General features: G+C 39.5%; 1 protein-coding gene across 1 annotated transcript in view; it reads right to left on the minus strand.

Moving 5' to 3' along the window:
- ghrhra (growth hormone releasing hormone receptor a) overlaps positions 1 to 18,822 on the minus strand; it is a 51,389-nt gene that overhangs the window by 15,715 nt on the left and 16,852 nt on the right. Inside the window, exons 3-9 of the mRNA XM_085140248.1 lie at positions 12,037 to 12,144; positions 8,753 to 8,853; positions 8,307 to 8,404; positions 7,889 to 8,021; positions 6,078 to 6,231; positions 1,057 to 1,117; positions 860 to 929 (exon numbers count right to left, since the gene is read on the minus strand). Coding sequence (XP_084996374.1) covers positions 860 to 929; positions 1,057 to 1,117; positions 6,078 to 6,231; positions 7,889 to 8,021; positions 8,307 to 8,404; positions 8,753 to 8,853; positions 12,037 to 12,144 — 725 coding nt within the window. The remainder of the gene's footprint in view (positions 1 to 859; positions 930 to 1,056; positions 1,118 to 6,077; positions 6,232 to 7,888; positions 8,022 to 8,306; positions 8,405 to 8,752; positions 8,854 to 12,036; positions 12,145 to 18,822) is intronic.

An 18,822-nucleotide genomic window follows, 5' to 3' on the forward strand; every position in this document is an offset into this window, starting at 1 on the left:
ATCCTGTATCGTCACAGGATAAAGATGATTACTATTGAACTCGAGACAAATCAAAGTGAACCACAATGTGTCACTGCAAACGAGAACATTCACTCCGCTGATGGGCCAAATGTGTCTGAGGCAAGAAAAGTAAATACAGGAAAAAGATACAATGTTCTGGACTAGTTGATTATGTGTTTATCATATTTATCACAGTAATATTTCAGGACTCTGAATGTATACAAAACTCTGTTGCATCTCATAATGCAAAACGTAAAGAATTCAGGGAGGCTTTTAGCTCAATCTTGCAGCGTACACCAGGAAATCGGCTCGAGGTTGGATCAGATCCTCACTATAAACCACTCTGGAGTTTGTCTGGAAGTGGACCGAGTCCAGAAAAAATACAAGTGAGTAAACAACCTCGGTTAACTGAAATATTACCATGGCTGCCAGCGATGTTCATTTCTACCAACTCACTGAAGTAAAGTTATCTTAATTAACTAGTTAAACTTGTGCCAGGAACAAATGTGATTTGCAAGAAAACTTCTGCCAACTTCTGTCTCTCAGTATGTTGGCAAATATTTATTAACCTTTAGCTTTGACAAAAGAAAATCTGACATCAAAGGATTTAAAAGACAAAACCACCAATACATGTTTCTTAACAAGCTCCTAAATTTTTAAAACATTGCTGGTAAATTATTTAATATTTCATAATCACTGCCCGAAGGGTCACAAACTTGTACTTCCTCTGCCTGAAGAATCCCACTTTAGTGTAAAACTTCCTCATAAAAATTTAATTGTAAATCTGCCACCACAAAACAAAAAACTAGACAGGCACGGCAGGTTTATCAGGTACTTGGTGTTTAACTCCTATACTCACCAGCAGTGAGGCTGTTATTGGTCCCTTAATAATCCACCAGATGCCAACATTGTCTGTGTCATCCCAGCAACTGTAAAGCCAAATGTAATGTCAGTGCAATACTAAACCTACAAAAATAGATATAATAGTTATCATGGACTGGCAAGCTGCTTTAAATAAAATGCAGAAATATGAAACTAATAACAGTAAAAACATACCCTCTGTCATCATAGAAGAATCTGGTCAAAACCCACAGTATGAGAACTGTAGATGGGAGCCCTATAATGTAAGGGCAGGAATTAATTATGCATGCTCTGTTTACCTGTCAAGTAAAATCAATCCGAACGTTGCTCCAGACCAAACGCATCTGTTTGTTGCATTATTTTTACGGGAATGTTGACAAGCATAGAAAATATTAAGTTGACTCTGTGTATAATTTTTTTCCATGCTACTTGCATCTGTTTCATGCCAAAAAAAAAAAAGGAGTACACAGAGAATCAAAGCAGGAGACACGAGAGAGCAGGATAGTAAAGCCGGAAAGAAGCTGATAAGACGCATCAGAGCCACCGTGGTTACAGTCTGAGCACCACTCGTGTGCACACACGTAAACACACCTCAGGTGCTTTGTGTAAAAACATTCAGGCCAAAAATATTTACATATCTTCACATAGTCATCTGTGTAGTTTCATATTTTTGTAAGCATTATTATGGCTGTTATTGTTGTAACTTTGTATAGGGAATATCACAAGCAATCTATCACCAACCCAACATCTTGTTGTCCAGGTATAAAATGTGATCATTTGGGGGAACAGCCGAATTTATTAAGTAATCATCCTTTTGTCAACAGCTGAAACTGCTGTGCATTAATTCTTGGGTGAAAATAAGGCTAATAAGGAAATCCTGGGTTTTCAGTAATAGCGGTTCTGTTTTTTTCTTTTTCTTACCAGGTTACATCGCCATGGTAACTTGTGGGTCATGTTCAACATTAGACAGGTGAAATCACTGCCTATAGATTAATCGACTATGCAGAAGACTGTGTAAACATTCCCAGAACATGTCTCAGATAGTAAAATAATCTAAAGTCTTTGTGTTTCCTAAATTTTAATAAATGTATTCCTTAATGATAAACGGGTGATATTAATAAGGCTTACACAGTCTGCATTTTTGCCAGCTGGCTCAAGAGAGCTTAAAGTGCACACAGCATGTTTGATACTGCACTACTGTACAGTGCTCCTCCACTCACACGGCTCAGGAGCTGAACTGGTTGCACTCCATTGCTTTCAGACTGTATTATGTGCCTAATCAGTTTTTTCTAATATCATAGTTTGATTTTCCTTGGTAAGAATCAGTCACTCTGCTCTCTGTAAAACCTTTAACATTACTGAGTGGTCAGATGCCTCCATTTCCGCCTCTTCTTGGGAACCACCCTTGCAGCTAGATTGGGAAGCTGTGGACTAACTTATTGAAATTATAACCACCTTTGTGTGACTGATTAGGCTGATTGCTGATGTCTGGGTAAGAGAAGAGAGAGGGGAAAGATATCCTGAGTATGTTGTACCTGCTTTGAAGCACAGCCCCAGGAAGCATCCACAATTGTAATTATGACTAATCTCACAATTAAGAGATCTTCTCCAAAAGGTTAAGGAGGTTGTTAATCAGAGATAAGCTACCTGGTTTAACTTATGCTATTTTATTAATAATGACATTTAATATTGTCTCATGCCTATGAATTCAGTGCTATTCCATTTCTAAAAATTAGCAGTTCAGGCTTATAAAGCAGTGCTGCTGTGAACTGGAGCTGGAAAAATGATCACGGTTCAAGTGCAAGTTCCCAGACGAGATGTAGAATCAACTGATCTCCGGCAGGGATTGACAGCGGTGGAGGATTTCACTTTCCTCTCTTAACTTCCTGTCAAAGCAGCTGAGCAGCAGTTGCCAGCTACAGCATCCTGCTCAGCGTGACTCACTGTTTGCATGTGGAGCACCTTTAACAACAACCTACAACTGAGACAGCTCACAAAACCTGACGTGAAATCATAATAATGTCTGCCTGAATGCTGATGACCTACCTCTTCTTTTATTAAACTGGCGCGGCGTGCTTGTAGCCCTCAGGGTCAGATCCATTTATATCTTACCATAAATTCCATTCATCACCTTATCAGAAATATCCCTGCCACCGTGTGTGAATGCAGCATTGCACTGGCATGCAGTGGAGGATTTAAAAAGCCCACGTGGCATGAAAGGTTTTGCTTTGCCAGCTGGACATTGCCTAAAAGTTTCAGGTAAGTGTGTTGCTGTTTCTCACCTTCACTGCTGCACTTAACAAAAGTGTCTGCTTAGCCCTGTGTGGCTGGACTAAGCTGCTATATTTTGGTAACAGGAACATATAAGACAGACAGGAGCGGTGGAGCTTGAGATTATAGGCTTGAATAGGAAAATATGCAGCAGCATGAAACAAACAAAACAAAACAAAAAGACAGTGGGATGGGAATGGTAAGACAATGGAAAACACTTGGCTTAGGAACAAGGGATGAGAAAACATGGAAACCTCTCAAAACATCCATAGAAACCTAAAAAAAAAAAAAAAAAAAAAAAAGACGGGAGAGAAAATAAAAGGGGGGCCGAGGAAAACAAGTGCTACACTCATCTTTAGGGCTGTGCTGCTGCCTAAATAAACTGCTACCAGGATTTTGGAGGCTCAGTTCTTGTGTAAAAATAGATTTCCCACCCAGATATGAAGATAATGTGTGATAATACTGACTTTAACCCCTTAACACCTAGTGCTTTATATTAGATACATGAGTTTTTGTAAGCGTTTGAGGCTTCTACATCATCAGTTTAAATTTTTCCCCTGACAATTCTAAATAAATTGTAAAATAAATGTCAAATTAATATTATGTTTTTGTCAAAAGGTCCAATACACTCTCACTTCAAAATTTATAATTCTGGGAATAGTTTTGGCTTTAAAGGGTTAATCCATTTAAGGCACTGAAAGGGGTTTTCATACTGTTCCCCTGTTATCTCATATTCTGCAGCTGAATATATTAAATTGAGCACATCGCAATGTGCAACTGATGGCACTTATTCTCCAGCAGCATCATTTACGAGAAACAGAAAAGCAACAAGACGCCTTGACTTTAAATCAGCAAAAGCCATGATGGAAACATTTGTTTGTTCTTGAAAATTATTCCTTTACCTACATTACTCTGATGTTTTAGAATAAAAAAAAATCATGTATTTATTAAACTTTCAGTGGATCTTAACACATTTTGCTTTTACACGTAAATAACAGTCAATTTATTTTTTATTTTTTACTTTTTCTTCATTAAGGAGTTAATATGAGTGAATCTTTGACAGGTCCTTCAGGCATTTGCTGGCAAGACTGTAAAAGTCTGACATGTTTGCTGCAGGACCTTTAGCAGATGTGGCCGATGATGGTGTGACAGAAACAATGAGGAGTGAGACCTCAAGTGGGTGAAGTGAAGAACTTGCCATAAGCAGAATTAACAATTGGCTGGCTGCCTGGAGAGATGACGACAATTATTATGATGATGATGATTTGCACTGGATCACACTACTCTGGACTTCAGAAAACCATTGAGAGCTTCTTTGAAATGGAGAAACCAAAAATATACAGCTAATGAAAAGTTCTTGATGTTTTACTGGCTATTTTTTTAACATGTAGTTGTGTAAGCTAGTTAGTCACTGTATAATATGAGCAGTACTGTGTGTGGAGGTCAAAGTGGCTTGCTAGCACTGATTGAATATTTAATAGCGGCTAACATGCTAACTGCTGTGATTTCTCCGCTTACCAAAAAAATATCTTTTAATGATTATTTTAATCACTTTTACATCTTTTAATGGGCTCTGACATGTGATATTTTAACGGTTAGATGAGCTGGCTGTTGCTGTTTTGTATTTGTCAGGCTACATGATGATCAGCTAGTGTAGCTCTAGAAAAAACATGAAGGGAGGTACCTTTTGTGTGACTCGACGCTTCAATGCCACTTTTACCTGAAAACACCGATTCAATTATTTATCAAGTATTTCCATTTTTTTAGGTTCACAGACATCCTGTTTGTAAGGGTACAGTCTCTTCAAGTTGGAAAATATTGCTCATTCAAATCAATCATTTATAGTGTTTTTCTCACACACAGACAAATCCGGGATGTAGTGAGAAAACCAATCACTGTTGTAGGCTATGACCACAATTTTGCATTTTTACATTTTTAAAAGGTATGTATTACATTTTCCTCTTTCTCTATCCTTCCTGAATACTGCTTATTGAACAGTTTTAGTTTTTTAAAGAGCACCACTAAATAGATAAAGTTTGTGAAGTGCCTTTTTTTTAACCAATCCCTCCCTGCCTATATAAAACATTTGTTTTTAAATGCTGCAATCCATTTAACAAGTTAACATCATATGGGTGTTAACAAAGGGTGTTTTCCCATATTATTCAATTGAATTTCAATGTATTTTGCACAGTGCAAGCTGTGGAAAATTTTATTTGGATTTCTTTTAAATTACCCAAAGTTACACACTAGTAAAAATTACTTGCAGTGAAAATATTTTTTTCTTTCCTGTAAAAGCTTTAGTTTGTACCCCTTTGTAGGTAACACACAATGAAATCCCATTTAATTCTAGGAGAATTACACTTTTGTGTAATTAAAAATTAATCTGTATTAATTTGTGTAACACAATTATAGAGGCTGTGCTTTTGTACACAGAAACAAAGGAAAATTTGCCCATTTGACATGTCGGTGCAAATTGACAATATTCCAATGTCAGCAAAAACATCAAGTCATGGGACTTATAAACATATACAGACAAAGGACAACGGTGTTAATTGACTGTTTAGGATAATAAACACACTGTTCAGTAGTCAAAACCACAAAACAAGGCAAACGATTTGTTTGACTTTCTAAGCATATTTTCAGAAAAGCAAATTGTTTGTCTTTGCATCCACAACTGAGCTTATTTGTAACAAAAAAATACGTTTTTCTACCATATTTATAGCACCTCCCCTTTCAACTGAGCCTCTGTGTTCTATGGCCCTGTCTCTATTTCACCAATATTTGCTTTATCGCTAGAGCTGATTATGATTAACAAATGATTTTAGATAACCCTTTTGAATATTAATCTGTTTGTGGGTCACATTTTATTCTGTTTTTTAGTGTTTGTGTTGGAGCTACAGTGTGTGATTGTTTTTGTAAAGACAAATTCAGTCACTCTTACTCACCCCATCCAATCAGGATATACCACCAGAAGTATTTCCTCTGTGAGACGAAGGTCAGAGCCAGCAGCGTCTGCAGATACATGCCCTCCACCAGCAGCCAGAAGTAATTGGCCAGGATGCTGAACTGGAAGAAAGCCACGGCTGACTTGCACGCTTTCTATAGAGAGGAAACAACAAAACAAAGTTAAAAAAACTGGATGTGTCATCATTTAACATAAAAATACATCTTTTTGTGTAATAAAAGGGAAGGTAGTGACAAAAGGATATTTGATTCTTCTTCTACTTTTGCTATAACTTCAACTGAAGTCAATCAATTACAAAGAAATACAAAATAAGCACCAAGGAACTCAAACCAATTAAAAAAAGACAAAAATAAAATACATAAAGAGTCACAAAATGACAATTTGAGAAGACTTGCAAAAGAAATTAAAATTTATAAAACAATAAAAAAAGGAACACAAAAATTTGCAAAATCTAGAGATATAAACCAACAGGAAGATGTGCAGTACATAACCACGAAAACACACAAAAGTGTAAAACCAGCACCAAACAATTAGTGAACAAAGATAAACAAAAAAACCCCACAAAGATACACAAGAGAATAAAAACCAAAGATGACAAGAAAGCAATAAAAAACATGGACACGGAGACCAAAACATGCAATAAGGAACAAACAAAAAGGCTGTTTTTTAAAATCAATTCATGAAAAAAGAAATAAACCTTTTCTCCAAATCCAACACACACATGTGCAAAAAAAAAGCATATTCAGTACATTCTATATAAGGAGATCCTGATACAAAATATATACAGGCCGGAAGTGTCTGTATTCCTGTTCACTCTATAACCTTCTGACTTCCAGCACATGAATGAATCATGCCACCTGCAGAAGTCGTCTAATGACACTGCAGTGGTTGGGTGTATTAGGGACAGGGCTGGAGTGGGAGGTGATGAAGAGCTATGTGTAGTTCTTTGGCAGAAAACCACCTCCTTCTGAAAGTCAGCCACTCAAAAAAGATAGTGGTTGATTTCCGGTGATTTATATAGCGCTTTTCAAGGCACCCAAAGCGCTTTACAATGCTACTATTCATTCACTGTCACATTCACGGTAGGTGAAGTGTCTTGCCCAAGGACACAACGACCAGGACAGAGAGCCCAGGGATCGAACCGGCGACCTTCCGGTTACAGATATGCTTCCCAAACCCCTGAGCCACGGTCGCCTGGTGTTCACATGAATGACAGATTAGACTCTATTTTTTGAGGAACCTCAGTTCCTCCAGTGTTTGAGGCAAAACGCCAAGACCAATTTTTAGCAGCAAGTGCTGCTGTCTGCTTGGAGGGGTGGCATCTGTGCCAGAGATGCCAGCAAGAACAACAAATTCATCAGTGGCCAGAATCTGGAGGCGTTTGAGTCACAGAGGGACAGGAGGGCACTGACAAACTATTGTCCATCATGGACACACCCACTCCATTTCACACTACAGACCCAACAGAGTTCCTTCTCCCTCAGACCCCACTAACATAAAGACCACGCACACAGACAGAAATCATTCCTACGGTTATACCTTCTTCTATCTATCTATCTATCTATCTATCTATCTATCTATCTATCGTAGATTTAAAACTCCTTTTTCTCATTTTTCCCATATAAAAAAAATTCTTAAATTGTTGCTGAAAGATTTCATCAGTCTAATGAGAGTACTTCCCTCTCATCGTTTTGCCACGTCTTCCCCTCCTCGTTCTCTGTTTCCACTGTTAACTCAATCACACAGCATGTGGAAATCTATTTTGATGCAAACATCAATTAGAGCCCTCACCGTGGACATGGAGCAGTGGTCCAAGGTCTCATCAGCAAACAGCACGGTGTCTTTAATGAAGACGGCACTGGCTCTCAGGATGAAGGAGGCGAACAGGTTGATGTGGATGTAGTTTCTGGTGCAGCGGAACTTCCTGTGTAACAATAGCATAAAGCATTCACTGCATGTAAATTAATATTTCATAAGGCGGAAGAAGAAGGTAAACAACTTCATGAATTTGCATGTGTAAGATGATTCATAATCCTCTGTACTACAAAGACTCTTTGAGGCTTTATCATCTGAATATATGCATATTTTCCTAAAATTATAAGATGCTGTCCTAACCACACAAATCCTGAATGTGTCTGCATCACAGAAATTTCCCCTTTTATTGGCCTTTTGTGGGTGCAGATGGTGGTGTGTGCCGCTCTGGTCTAACCTGAAGGCTGCGAACACCACGATGGCTGTAATGAGGGAGATGAGTGACGTGGCGTAGCCTACGGTGTAAACCTGTCTGAAGGTATAAAGGTAACTCGTCTGGAGACAGGAAAACAGAGAAACCGTTAGTTTAGAAAAATATCAAAATAAAAGTCTGAAGCTGTGAGTCTGACTCAAATTGCTGCAACTTCAAGGGTTCTTTCTTTATAAGATTCATGAATGAATAATCATTTATTTAAGCTTTAGATAGAAAAAGCAGTAATTATGCTATAAACAATTTCAGGACCTGTAATTTTCCTTGAGTTGTTTACATTTATTCCTGGAACAAAGGTCCTCACAGCTAACTACAAATAGGTCTGACATAAAAAGGAAACAGCGATAGAGGAAGTAGAAACAATATGTTCATCCTTCATTGACTGGCATGATTACAACCACATGTCCGTATACCTCCGACTCAGGCTCGCTGTCATCGCTGAACACGCAGGCCTCCTCATAGGGTGGATACATTTCCGACCAACCGTCAGCAGTACAGTTCCTGTAAACATACCCTAATGTGGGGAATCCAAAGAGAGAACGCAAGGAGACAGTTAATTTCAAGTGTTTCAATCGCACAAATATATGAATGTTGTTCTTTTATTATTTTTTGTGCCCTTCCTGACACAACCCCAAAAGGATTGGTGTTTCCTTCCAGGAATAAACCGGAGATCTTTTTGTTTGCAAGGGGAATGTGCAAACCACTTGGAGCCACTTTTTCAGTCTCAAGAATGAAAGCAGCAATTTCAGTTCAGTTTATGGGTCACATAACCACTGCATGGGAACCTGTAAATAACACCTTCAAATTGTTTCTTTCTTATAAAGACGTACAACTACCTGCTGAAAATGTTCACATGTAATACACCATGCATTTGCAAAACATGGTGATGTACACCCTGAGATCTCAACAATGTTCAGTCAGTCTCCTGACCATGAGCTTTCAACACAATGCTTGGGTGAAACTGCTAAATGCCCTCTTTCTCTACAATTTTGGCACTTTTCAAATCCCTCCAGTGGGACAGTATGATGGGCTAGTTCTGGCCTACAGGCTGTTTTTTGACAGCCCGGGTTTAGAAGCTCAGTGAAGCTGTTTTTGTTACACCAAGTGTCCTTTTCTGTCTTGGTTTTTAGTCTTTTCATACATTTTACAACACAACTGACTGACAATACCAGCTATTTTAAATCTACCTGAATTAAAATGTGTTATTCACGTCCCTTTTTGTTGTGAAATGCTGTTGAAATTACACCCTGACTCCTTTGGTCAAGTTTAACTTTTAGGATTCTTGAAAAGTGAAGAAAAAAGTGTTGTATGAAACCTACTGAAACTCTGCAGGTATATTTTCCTTTTTATCTTTCAGGGCTAATAACTGCTACACCATTATCATCTTCTTTTTCTCCATTATATTTGAAGCGAATCCTCTACTCAGTCTATTGAAGCTCATTTTGGTCTCTTCCAACCTCTTTTGGAAATATCTGGTCCTTTATGTTCTAAAGTCTCCACTGTGCTTTCTTCTGAGAATATATCTGCTGTTTAGCACAAAGCAGCAGTTTACAGTGATTTTTGACTAATGACACCAAAAGCAACACTGTGAGATGGAACAGAAGTTGCTGGCTGGACAGTTAAACAATATGCAGAACCTCATCCACAAGCTCAGGGCAGCCTATGCAGCAATGTTTTCACATAAACATATCGAAGAGACGCACTTTAAGTAAATGATATGCTTCCCGGCAGCTGTGTAAAGGAAAGGGGGGGGGAGAGAATACTTAGAAATTTGCAAAATGCTTGTGAAACCATGAGCTGATTAATTCCTTTATAATTAAATATTGAATCATAATTGCTTTACAAATCAATCAAATCAATTTTCCTGTAGACTCCTGGTGGAGCATAGAGCCTAGGGTCATTCTGGCGGCCTTCACTTCGCTCTAGACAGATCTTCTCCACATCTGTTTGGGTCTCCCCACTTTCCTTTTTCCTTGTGCGTTCCAGTCCAGTGCTTACTTTGTGACGTTGTCGATTGGTTTTCGAAGTGTGTGGCCTATCAGCCCCATTTTCTCTTCTTGATGTCTTGACCGACCGGGTTCTGGCTGGTTCTCTTCCACAGGTCTGTGTTCGAGATCTTCTCAGGCCATCTGATGTTGAGGATGTGTCGAAAGCACTTGTTGATGAAAAGCTTACCCGGCTCACTGAGGAGGCAGAAAAGACTGGCCTGAAGATCAACATCAGAAAACCAGAGGTGTTGCGGTTGAACAACCAACAAGAACATCCACTGCAGCTACAGGGAAAAGACTTGGTGGAAACGGACTGCTTCATCTACCTAGGAAGCATAGTCAACAGTGATGGTGGCGCAGATGAAGACGTTAGGAGCCAGATCAACAAAGCAAGGCTTGCATTCAACACCCTGTGACCCATCTGGAACTCAGCGCATCTTCAACACTAATGTGAAAGCAGTCCTCCTGTATGGGTCCGAGATGTGGCGGGTGACAAACACCACTACCAGCAAGATCCAGATTTTCATCAACAATTGCTTTACACGCCTTGTTTTAACCTACAAGCTTTAAGTCATCATTCCGGTAAACTTGCACCAGTATTTCCTCTCTGAGACTATTTCGGTCCATCGTTCTTTGAGTCAAAAAACGTTTTATTCTTTTAAGTCCACTGACGTCTGCTTTTAGTTAAAGTTCATTTGGATACAGCAGGTGACAGGAGAAAGTCATCTGGTATTTGTGGGACTGTGTATTTAAATATCTTTGCCAGAGATAGCACATAGGTAATAGAAGAATTGCTGTTTAGCAGAACAAAGATGCATAAAAATACATGACAGGAGGATTTTTTTCTTTGTTCGTTATTTCCTCTGAGCAAACAGAAACCGACTGGAGTCCAAATGCTGCAAACTGTGCAGCTGAAAGCAAAGCCTCTTGTTTGTTTGGGTGATCAGCAATTCAGATCATAATGAGCCGTTATTTCCATCAAGGTAAAGGAGGAAAGAGCATTACTCGTTAATTAATGTGGCTTTCCCTCCTCTAATGATCTTGTAACAATACAACAGTGCACAGACCAATATTTCTGTCTGTGTGCGTCATTTTAAACATTTACTTGTTGTCCTATAAGGACCAGTTTAATAGTCGCAAAACATGTAATTGTTTTAACCAAAGAAAAAGCTAATAAAAATCTTAATGTGGATACATGTGCATTATTTACACACATATGTGTAAATATAAAAATTGCTAAATGCAACAGCTCATTATAAAGAAAGAATTTATTTCTGATGGTGTCACAAGGACTTTCTTTGAGGAGACAGCAGCCGAAAAGGATGTCAAATTGTGATGAATGAACCCTGCAGACAAGATTTCAAACCACTTCTGCCAAAAACATCCTAGAGCATAATATATATGTGTGTGTGTGTGTGTGTGTGTGTGTGTGTGTGTGTGTCTGTGTGTGTGTGTGTGTGTGTGTGTGTGTGTATTCTTGCCAACAAACATACATGAATACATGCTATGATTCTCCAGCAGTGACTCCAGCCTGCATTAGCTCCGCTGATTATCCAGTGGAGATAATTAGACTTAGTACTGGTGTGACAGCACAGCATCCAAGAATCGGATTTTTACATTATATTATTTTAACAATGCTGGTGATCAGATGATTTGGCTATGAGGATCTGTGCTGTTCTGTGTTCACTGAGGCTGGTGCAGGAACCAACCTTGATTGCTGGAGAAATGCTGGAAGACTTCAGAGCAGGACAAATTGACCACCTGCCCAACCTCAGCTCGCAGCCAGCACCCGATCTCATCCCACTCTGTTTTACATCCTGCAAACAGAGACAGAGGGAGAAGCAGCAGAAAGTTATTAATAACACTGTCACAATACTGACAGTACAGTATAGACACTCAGGTGCTCAAGATTTAGTGCAAAATCCAGCTGCAAAGCTGAACATCTCTTTTGTCAAGCTTTAGTGAGAATAACTCTACTTCCACAAACCGCATCCTAAAGGTTAAGTTCACTAAATTTATTCAAACATTTACAGCTTTACTTAGTGGCTTTCCCAATTGCAATTTTTACAAAATGTACAGTACTGTTCAAAAGTCTTAAGCTACCCCTATATGTTACAAATGGGAAATAGGTGCAGCCTTGCTTATATTGCAAGGTGAAGATCCCAACAATCAGTCATCCCCCTATGAACAAGCACAAGCGTCAATGGGAAGGAAAAACTCCATTTTAACAGGAAGAAACCAACAGAACCAGCCTCAGGGAGGGGCAGTTTTATCAAGTTTATAAAGTTTTATGAAAAAATAAAAGTTTTAAGTCTAATCTTAAATAAAATGTGGCTTGAGATTTGTATAACTAAACTATTAAAACACGACTATTCTGAATGTTACTTGAGTATATTTTCAATGCTGGACTTTTACTTAATTAGCTTCAGCTGATTAGCTCTGCCAGTCTGTCACACCAATCTGGAAAAATGGCAACGAATCATTATTCCATTCTCTCTCGTCTTCAGGGCTCAGATTGTGAAACAGGAAGCAAACTTTGTTTTGAGTCTGAAAACCTCCTCGTGTTTTCTGATAGTGTGTGTGTGAGTGTGTGTATGTTTGTGTGTTTAGTCCCCATTGCTACATTTGATCACAAATACCTCCACAACTATTAAACTGACATTACAGTTTGTTTCAGACATTTTTGTGCCATTCAGGATGATTCGCAATTACTGTGATGATCCCCTCGCCATCAAGCACAATCATTATGTTTCAAAGTTATTGTCATATGCACAGCAGAGAAACATGTTTCCCTGTACAATGAAATGTATCCTTTACTGTCAACAACAGATGTCAAACAGAAAAATCCATATAAAATAGATAAGTAAAAGAAATAATAATTTTAAACATTTTTTTGAGAAATACAGTAGAAATACTAGATATGTAAATAATATATTTACATTTGAAAAAAGAATCTGAGCTCCAATAAGCTATGTAGATATTACGCTATATGCTACATCAACATTATCTGGTGTCTTTATGTGCACCACGAAGGAAAATGAGATCTAATGCTTTTCAGTCGTCCGTCAACAGCCTCAGCATCTCACATGTTTATGAAAGACTGAGTACATTTCAAAAAGCCCCGAACTCCAGCAATGTTATGAAGAGTTCCCTGCAGCGTGACATACATCCTGCTGTTTTATTTATGAAGAACGGAGCAGATGCATTTAAACCTCAGGCCTTCATGTGCAAACACAGTACATTCAGGTGACCTGATTGCCAAGTCACATATTCACTCTCGTATAATTAAAATTGGGTATTTATATTAATCCTGACCTAATAAATCCAAAGTGATGCATAACACCAGCTGACAAGTCCTGTCCACAGTCCTGTAGCTGTGATTGGCCCACATTAAAAGCTTTCACTTTTTTTTTTTCATCAACTATATTCTATATAAACCGCGGATTACTCGCCGGTGTATAATGGACTAATTCATTTTTCACTGAGTTGACAGATTTGACAGGAGAAAGTGGATGATTGGATGGAGTAGCTTGTCTGATCAATTTTAATTGTGCTGATAAACGGAGCGTGTACTGCACCAAATATCTGCAGTAATCTCAGTGCACCGTGGATAAATGTCAACAGCAGTGATGAATTAAAAAGGCAATGTTCACAGTTTTTTTTTTTTCATTTACCCCAAAGGCTGAGGTGAGATCAAAATAAATGTCAAATACATTTTAAGAAGGAAATCTCTTCTCTGAAAAAAAGAAAAAAGTATCAAATCCTCAGGCACCATAAACTTCGAGGAACATAAAACAGTTTCGGAGGCTAGAGTGATGTCTGAGTAAAACATAAACACAGCCCGCCTGCATCTGAAATGGAGATTACTGCTCTGCACTCGGCAGGATGTTGGTGAGGCAAATTTTGTCCTAGTGCTGCCATTCATTTGATTGTGTTTGTGACCCTTAATGTAATAAATACTTTCCTAACTGGTGACTGACAAAGGGAAAAGTGTACCAGAGGCTGTATGTAACAAAATAAGTCACTTAAGATATAATTTTTTATTGCCAAATCTCCATGGTGCTCTACTTTCTCAAATCTGGTGACTCATTTCAGTGAGCTTGTTCAGTTTGGGGTTTCATGTTCTTTCCTAGAATTGCACTTTATGATAACCTAGATATATAAAAAGTAATATAGCACATGATGTAGGTCCGGTGGCCTTAAGATAGCGCAGACGGATTGACCTTATGTCCACTAGTGATGTTTTTGTGCAACTCACTGAGTGGGTCCTTCAAAATGATACCTTTTCAGGACAAACTAAGTCAGGAAAAGATGACAGCTATGGATGCACGTTTTCCAGCTACTGTACATATCTGTTATTAGGAAAATGGCAGAAACTTAACATTTTTCCAAACAAAAAACTGTGCGGTGCAGAAGACACACCGATGATATGTTGTATGTTCGCACAGATATAAATCTCAGGTGTTCACACTGGCTCATAACAAAGTTTTATAACTCGAGAGAAGCAAATTGATCAGCTCTAAACCAAAGCAAGAGCAAGCTCATAAACCTTACTTTGCCGCATGCTACAGCATCAAAAAGATTAGAAAGAAAAAAATGGGAAACTGCTGAGAGTAATAATACTTTATGAGAGATTTTTACTGAACTCCCAGGAATCCGCATCAGAAGCACGGCAACAATCAAGGACAAACTAGTCTGGAGGTCTCTTTCTGCTCCAAACCAGAAAATTGGAAGTTGTTGTTGTGGTAATTGCAATTAATGTGAGAACCTGATGAAAACTGACAATTTCAAAGATGTGTTTATTATTAAAATCTGCCCTAGCACCAGTTTACAAACTGCTGATTAGTTTATTCTTAGTTTGTTCCCAGAGTCTCTCAGTTCTCCCTGGATGACTCCATCAGGGTTTGTTTTGTGCCTGTTTGTTTTTGTTAGTGTCCATGGGCGGGACCCATTTAAAAACACGGTAAAAAACAAAAAGATGATCCAAAATCAGGTCATTTAAAAAGGTACAATAAGACTCTAGTCTAGTAGTTTATGTCATGGTCCGTGGGAGCAGTATCTGGGAGTGTTCGTGTTGCCTCAGTGGCCACGCCCTCGGGTTGGACCATCAGCATCACACCTGTATTCCATCCCAGGCAGCAGGGCTATTTCACCCAGTGCGGACGGCTGATCCACCCCAGTCCGTTAGTCACTCTTGGTAATAACTTGGGTCTCCTAAGCTCTGAGTTTATTCAGGTATTTTGTTACCTGTGTTAATATTACGCCCTCCTGCCTGTTCTGCGTGTGAGAGAACTCCCTCAGTCTCCGTCTTTCCCTGCTAGGATTTTCCCACGGACACCCTCCCCTCCGAGCCCCACGGTCTGACTCTGATTGTAAGCCGCAGCATTTTAATTCTTGTTTAGTTTTGACTCTCCGTTCTCCTGCACCCTAGTAATTGTTTCCCCTTTCTGTTGCATCTTCCCCCGATCACGGCTTCCCTGGGCATTTCAGTTCCCGGTTTCCTCAGCTTGAGTTATATTCTCGTTCCCTTGGTTGTTCCTGGACATTTATGTTAAAGAAATAAATCTGTACATAGTTCCCGTAAATTTTGTATTGAGTTTGCCTTTGGGTCCCATCTGTACGTGTAAACCTTGGTTCCTGACAGTTTAATCCATTTAAAATATTTCTCTAGCTGGGCCCACGTCCCCATTTTAGCGTTTTTTAGTAGATAAAGGCGAATGGCTTAAACATGAAATGAGCTGCGGTTTGGGGAAGTCCTCTGAGGGGACTTGCGGCAGCTCCCCGGCCTGGCAGATCCCCATGTGCTAATGAGAAGTGAAGAAGTGAAAGAACTGAAAAACGGAGGGTGGGGCATGAAAACAAAAACGAACAGCTTGTAGAACTGAGTGGTCATATATAGATGAGAACCGGAAGGGGCGTGTTCAGAGGCGTGGTCACGCTCCTGAAATTCAGATAATTTATCTCCAAGTAAACTTTTCCTTATTTTTCCCGCCTTTGTGATTTCAGGTAACAAGCAGGCAGAAACAGTAAGGCAGCCTGTGGGATTACATCAGAGAACAGATGAGATCGCTTCCTGTTCCTGCTCAAACACAGTGGTGTTTCTGAGTAGCTTATTTGCTTAGCAGTTTAACTAACAACTTTTAAATACATTCTTTTTTCACAGTATAATCTTCACGTGCTTCATCCGAAGCACACTTTCTGTGTACTCACTACCTAATTTATAGTATTCACTCACTGTCTCTGTACTGTTTCGCTAGCTTAGCTCGTAGCCGACCCGTTAGCACCATGGCTACTTCACCTGTCCCTCCTGCACTTTCTTGCTCATTGTGTCAGATGTTTAGTTACTCCTCGGCCTCCTTTAGCAGTAATGATATCTGTAACAAATGTAGCATATTTGCAGCTCTGGAGGCCAGGATTACTGAACTGGAGACTCGGCTTTGCACCCTTCTCTCACCCTCAGCTAGCCAGGCCCCTGTAGCTGGTGCAGCCGAAGATAGCGTAGGCCCCGCTAGCTGTTCCCAAGCTGGTGCCGCTAGATCCCAAGCAGCTGGGGAAAGACGGCTGGGTAACGGTGAGGAGGAAGCGTAGTCCTAAACAGAAGCCCCAGGTACACCACCAACCCGTTCATTTGTCTAACCGTTTTTCCCCACTCGGTGACACACCCACTGGGGGTCAAACTCTGGTAATTGGTGATTCTGTTCTCAGACATGTGAAGCTAGAGACACCGGCAACCATACTCAATTGTCTTCCGGGGGCCAGAGCAGGCGACATTGAAGGAAATTTAAAACTGCTGGCTAAGGGTAAACGTAAATTTAGTAAAATCATAATTCACGTCGGCAGTAATGACACCCGGTTACGCCAATCGGAGGTCACTAAAATCAATATTGAATCGGTGTGCAACTTTGCCAAAACAATGTCGGACTCTGTAGTTTTCTCTGGTCCCCTCCCCAATCAGACCAGGAGTGACATGTTTAGCCGCATGTTCTCCATAAATTGCTGGCTGTCTGAGTGGTGTCCCAGAAATGATGTGGGCTTCATAGATAATTGGCAAACCTTCTGGAGGAAACCTGGTCTTGTTAGGAGAGATGGCATCCATCCCACTTTGGATGGAGCAGCTCTCATTTCTAGAAATATCGACAAATTTATTAAACCCCTCAAAATATGACTATCCAGAGTTGGGACCAGGCAGTCTTACACGCCTCTCTGCAGCTTCTCTCCTCCTGCTACCCCCCCAAAAACCCATCTCCATAGAGACTGTGTCTGCTTCCAAAAAGACAAAAAACAAACTAAAAACCAGCAACAAACAACTTAAACATTTACAAAGAAAGAATAATACAGTATCCACATCTGAACCAAAGAGTAAAACAGTGAAATGTGGATTATTAAATATTAGGTCACTCTCCTCCAAGTCTCTATTAGTACATGACTTAATAATTGATCAACAAATTGATTTACTCTGCCTTACAGAAACCTGGTTGCAGCAGGATGATTATGTTAGTTTAAATGAATCAACACCCCCGAGTCATTCTAACTACCAGAAATCTCGAAGCACAGGTCGAGGGGGCGGTGTGGCAGCAATTTTTCACACCAGTCTATTAATTAATGAAAGACCCAGACAGACTTTTAATTCATTTGAAAGCCTGATGCTTAGCCTCGTCCACCCCAGCTGTGAAACTCAGAAACCAGTCTTACTTGTTATCATCTATCGTCCACCTAGATGATAGGTCCAATTTGTACACAGAGTTTCTGTCTGATTTCTCAGACTTTATATCTGATTTAGTTCTGAGCTCAGATAAAATAATTATTGTGGGTGATTTTAACATCCATGTTGATGCTAAAAATGACAGCCTCAGCATGGCATTTAATCTGTTGTTAGACTCAATTGGTTTCTCTCAAAATGTAAAAGAACCCACCCACCACTTTAATCACACTCTAGATCTTGTTTTAACATATGGCATAGAAACTGAACATTTAACAGTGTTTCCTGAAAACCCTCTCCTGTCTGATCATTTCTTGATAACATTTACATTTACAATAATTGATTACGCAGCAGTGGAGAGTGGACTTTATCAAAGTAGATGTCTTTCTGAAAGCGCTGTAACTAAGTTTAAGAATATAATCCAGCCACTGTTATCATCGTCAATGCCCTGTACCAACACAGAGCAGAGCAGCTATCTGAACGCTACCCCAACAGAGGTCGATTATCTTGTTAATAATTTCACCTCCTCACTACGTACGACTCTGGATACTGTAGCTCCAGTGAAAACTAAGGTCTCTAATCAGAAGTACCTGACCCCGTGGTATAATTCTCAAACACGTACCCTAAAGCAGATGACTCGTAATCTGGAGAGGAAATGGCGTGTCACAAATTTAGAGGATCATCATTTAGCCTGGAGAAATAGTTTGTTGCTTTATAAGAAAGCCCTCCGCAAAGCCAGAACAGCTTACTACTCATCACTGATTGAAGAAAATAAGAACAATCCCAGGTTTCTCTT

Source organism: Neolamprologus multifasciatus, chromosome 18 (genome assembly GCF_963576455.1).
Source record: "Neolamprologus multifasciatus chromosome 18, fNeoMul1.2, whole genome shotgun sequence".
NCBI lineage: Eukaryota > Metazoa > Chordata > Actinopteri > Cichliformes > Cichlidae > Neolamprologus > Neolamprologus multifasciatus.